Below are 4,316 nucleotides of genomic sequence, written 5' to 3'. Positions count from 1 at the left end.
CGAAGGGGGACTAAATCCGCTAGCAGATTTGTATCGGGGGTCCAAATTCGCTAGGACACCGGGGCTAATTGTCCTTGCGGCGAATTGTCTGGATTGCAATTTACAATACTTCAACAAAATTGTCGTCACATATTGCCGTACGTTACCGCTACTGTTTCACCCTCTTCGTTCTAGGGATACACCCGTCTAGGGTCCGTAGCTCAAAAGAACCAAAACTGTTCGGCCGAACGCAGCACCACAGTTTCTTTCGAAAGTAAACCCCTTTTTCCATTATTTTGAAGTATGCCTGCCTCACTCGTCGAATTGCAGACATCTGTCGTTCAAACGATGGATAGCGCTGTCCACAGGATAAATCACACTATCCAGCAAAACTAGTTGCGTTATCCGATGGATAGAGTTATCCAGCTTTTGAACAACTGGGGCCCCAGTTGTTCAATGGTCGGATGACTTAAATTATCGAGTGGATAAGTCACTCACTATCTGCATTTGGGCACTGTATCCACAGAAGGGGTAGTCTCCTTCGCAGTCGCACGGGCCGGAGTCACGCAACGCTCCCCGTCCCCAACGGACGAGGAGCGTTGCGTGACTCCGGCCCGAGCGGGTGTGAAGGAGACTACAGCAGGGGTTATGTCACGCAAAATGATGTAATTTAATGACACCCAAAATGCCCGAAAAGTAGAATGAAACATTGCAATGACCACTTAAAAACTAGTGAACAACATAAAAGAAATACTGCAACAGGAAAGAGAAGCATGGTTGGACAAAAATGAACAAGATTGAAACGGATTGCATTTGTGCAATCTTGAAAAAAATGTTAGCCCAAGGTTTTTCAAGTTCATGCCAAAGTGCCTCGATAAAGGTCGTCTTTTTTTCAGAATCATCTTGTTTGGATGTAACGATAATTTTATCAGTAAAGGAATTCCACATGAACATTTTCGAGTTTTAAACTCGTGATTAAGTAAAGATTTCCCTGAAAGACCATAATCTATAACGTGACATAGCCCCTTTAATATACACACTCAAAGCACATCTAAGTAAAGGTGTGTCCAACATTTAACGTAAAAGTATATTTCATACTCTGGATAGTGACTTATCCATTGGATAAGATATCAGGCTTTTGATCAAATGGGGCCTGGCCTTGGTTGTTCAAAAGGTGGGTAATGCTATCCACCAGATAAATCACTATCCAGCGGATAAGCACCAGAAAAACCAACTGAGTTATCCAGTGGATAGCTCTACCCGCCCTTCGAACAACTGGGGTCTGGTGGATTTATAACCTCAATTCATTTACAATATTCATTTAGCTATGAAATTGTTAACTTTATATTTAAATAAACGAACACAACCAAGTGGAAATAGACTTATCACCAAACAATTACGAAATTCGTTTACTCAACAACATTCAAAAACCAAGTAAAATGCTTACAATATAGTCACAGGATAATTAGATTCAAAAGACATAAAGTTGCTTATTAGTTGAGAAAAATTGCGGCAAATTATACGTATTTTCTTATTGCACTGGGTAATAAACTGCTTTAAATTCTTGATCAAAATCTTAAATTTGTCGATGATATTTTTTGTCACAAGTTAAAAGAGGATTACACTCGTCTGCCAGTTTGTTGTTTGTAAACCTATCTCCCTCACAAGCTGTGTCCATGAACAATGTTTTTTTTTTCATTTAAAAAATGAGAAACTCCTCCATTGACAACCACTTTCCACTATACATCTAATCTACAATGCTTTTAGCGAGACCAACCCAAGCACACCCAAAACTTCAAGAAAGACCATTTAAATATTAGATGAACCAAAGGTTTCTTGAGATGCATAAACCATGTAGATAAACCCATCCTCATCTTTTTCGTCTTTGTAAACCTCACCAACAGTGATTGAAATGCTCACCAAATTCTTTTCATTTACAAGAAGAAAAAAAGCTTGAGTAGGTGAAAGTTGAAGCCTTTTCCTGCAGATGAATTGAAAGCACCAGGATAGTTACTTGTGTCTGATAAATCAAGATTACCTCTACACCTTTCGCACACGGGACACTTACTTGATTCCTTTTTACAACACAACAGGGCACTCATAACACTATCATTATGATCACCGTCATTACGACAATAAATATCATCATCATCAACATCATAATAACAGCCAACATTTCAGAGTACAAGTGGCTCTTACTCTTTCAAATAGTGGGCTTCAAAATTTTAGTCTAATATAGAGATTTTGCCAAGCCTAAAAGCAGAGCTCCTGGGTTATTTATTCTTACAATAATTTAACCTGGCTTGAGCCTGTGATCCAATTGAAACCCAGCACGTGGTCAGCAGTCAACTTAAAAAAAAAAGGCTGACCTTCAATGAGCTCTAAAGTTGAGCCTATGATATAGTCACACGGTACTGGTCAGCAGATACCTTGTTTTGACAGGTGTCAAATTGACCATAACATGGATGTCCAAAATCAATGATGTACGCTGCAAACTACAGCTGGAGTATTGCCACCTCAATGAGCTCTAAACTTGAGCCCTCGATATGCTCTTGTCATATTGGTCACATTGGCATATGTGGTGGGGTGGACGCCTGTATGGCCGTATGATGACCAAAACCAAAATTTCTCACACAGATTGGTTAACATATTTTCTTACTCATGGTGCTTTGCGCGTGCCTTTGGCGCAGAGAGGTACCCTAATACTGATCCGAACAATTTCCAACTTTTAATACAGCCAGATATGCTCTTGAAGAACCCCACAAGATATGATTTAAACGTAACAACATTTCGTGAAATCCTCAGATCACACTGTGCATGTGATTGCGTTTAAAAATAACATAAATCTCAAACAAGCGAATGTTCACTGATCCTTATTTCTTGCTAATCAGGTCATGTGATTAGTTCTAATAACAAGAAATGATTAGCAAGAGATTGTTTGAAGCATTGGAAGTGTATTAAAAAATAATATTGGCCTTTTTACTTGTTCCTGTATTTGTTCGTTTGATGGAAACGTTGAGGTGGGATAGCCGGTGCAACAAAAATCAGACAAGGGTCTTACAAAAGTTAACTCATGGAAAGAACTATGGAATTGTGAAAAAAAGGATGCCAACCAAGGAGGACAAGAAGAAAAACTGAACTTGTTTACTTTTCCTGAACAATTATTATTCTTGTTTTCTGGGTAACAACAGTATTATCCTTTGCTCAGGGAGTCCGAAAGAAAGACTGCCTTTCAAGTGGACATTATTCGAAAAGGTTGCTCAAGTACCATAAACAGGGCTTTCATCAGAAGCCGGTCACTGGCGGTATACCGCCGTCTGTTTGTCAGAAATTTGCCTCTCACCACTGGCAACTCTGCCTTGATTTTCACTCAAACCCTTGTAAAAGACAAGAGTGACCGTTACTCTATTTTGATTAAACCCAAGCATCTGCTTCAAAATGTATTGAAACCTCTGCATAAATGCAATACAGAGTTAATTAAAATAACTAGGTTATTGCTCCAACCACCTGTCTCTCTCTTCCCACAGCTCCATATTATTTTAATATATATAAAGCAAGGAAGAGTTTTGCATTTCTCCTCCACTTCAGCGCTACTAATAACCCTGCCCTCTCCCTTTTCACCATCCTACTCTCCAGACAAAACATGAAAATTCATTGTGTTCCCTTGAGCCGCAAGTCACAAAATGGCGCAAAAGGCATATTAACGAGGCATGAAATGGATGTGTCAAAACCAGATTAATTTATGCGGATGTATTATTTGTTACCCATTAGGGTTTCCGACACATTTTTCAGGGATGCTACCATACGTACCTTACAATACTGGACAAGCTACTCATTGTAAGATCCGATGGAACCAAATACTTGATTTTGTCCAGGACGGGCAAGTGTTTTTCGGTTTTCAATCGTTCAACGATAACCTAAACAGGAAGAAAACTCGCATTCAAGGCCATGCACGTTTCATTATGAAACCGATTTTCATTTAGGAGCGATGTGCGTCCTTAATTGATACATAACGAAAATGAAAGCCACGATTACGGATTCCAGAATAGTAACGCGCCTCAATAGAACTGTTGAAATTATGATTATTATTCCGTAGCAATAACATGCGCATTGGAGTGTCTACTAATATTTTCCTACCGGTACTTTGTCGGGATACTGTCGAGTGATGCACTCCGAATCTTTCTTCCTTGCAGCTAGATGATGACAACGAAAACGGCAGTAAAAGGAATAAACGTAAGATGAAGTTCTAACGATAACGAAAGGTAGCCAACGGAAAAGAGAACTATGCATTAATTAAAAAAGTACTTGAATTTTCCGTTGGTAGCAAGTCACTCCGA

At 39.3% G+C, this 4,316-nt stretch overlaps 1 protein-coding gene across 1 annotated transcript in view; it reads right to left on the bottom strand.

Annotated features, from left to right (window-relative positions):
• Positions 1-1,361: 1,361 nt before the first annotated feature.
• LOC138019694 (microtubule-associated proteins 1A/1B light chain 3A-like) overlaps positions 1,362-4,316 on the bottom strand; it is a 3,173-nt gene continuing 218 nt past the window's right edge. Inside the window, exons 2-4 of the mRNA XM_068866558.1 lie at positions 4,117-4,172; positions 3,790-3,896; positions 1,362-1,960 (exon numbers count right to left, since the gene is read on the bottom strand). Of these exons, the coding sequence (XP_068722659.1) occupies positions 1,789-1,960; positions 3,790-3,896; positions 4,117-4,172 (335 nt within the window). The 3' untranslated portion in view covers positions 1,362-1,788. The remainder of the gene's footprint in view (positions 1,961-3,789; positions 3,897-4,116; positions 4,173-4,316) is intronic.

This window comes from Montipora capricornis, chromosome 10, assembly GCF_036669925.1.
Source record: "Montipora capricornis isolate CH-2021 chromosome 10, ASM3666992v2, whole genome shotgun sequence".
Classification (NCBI taxonomy): domain Eukaryota; kingdom Metazoa; phylum Cnidaria; class Anthozoa; order Scleractinia; family Acroporidae; genus Montipora; species Montipora capricornis.
Note: the sequence above shows the minus strand (reverse complement) of the source record. Positions and strands in the feature narration are given on the sequence as shown.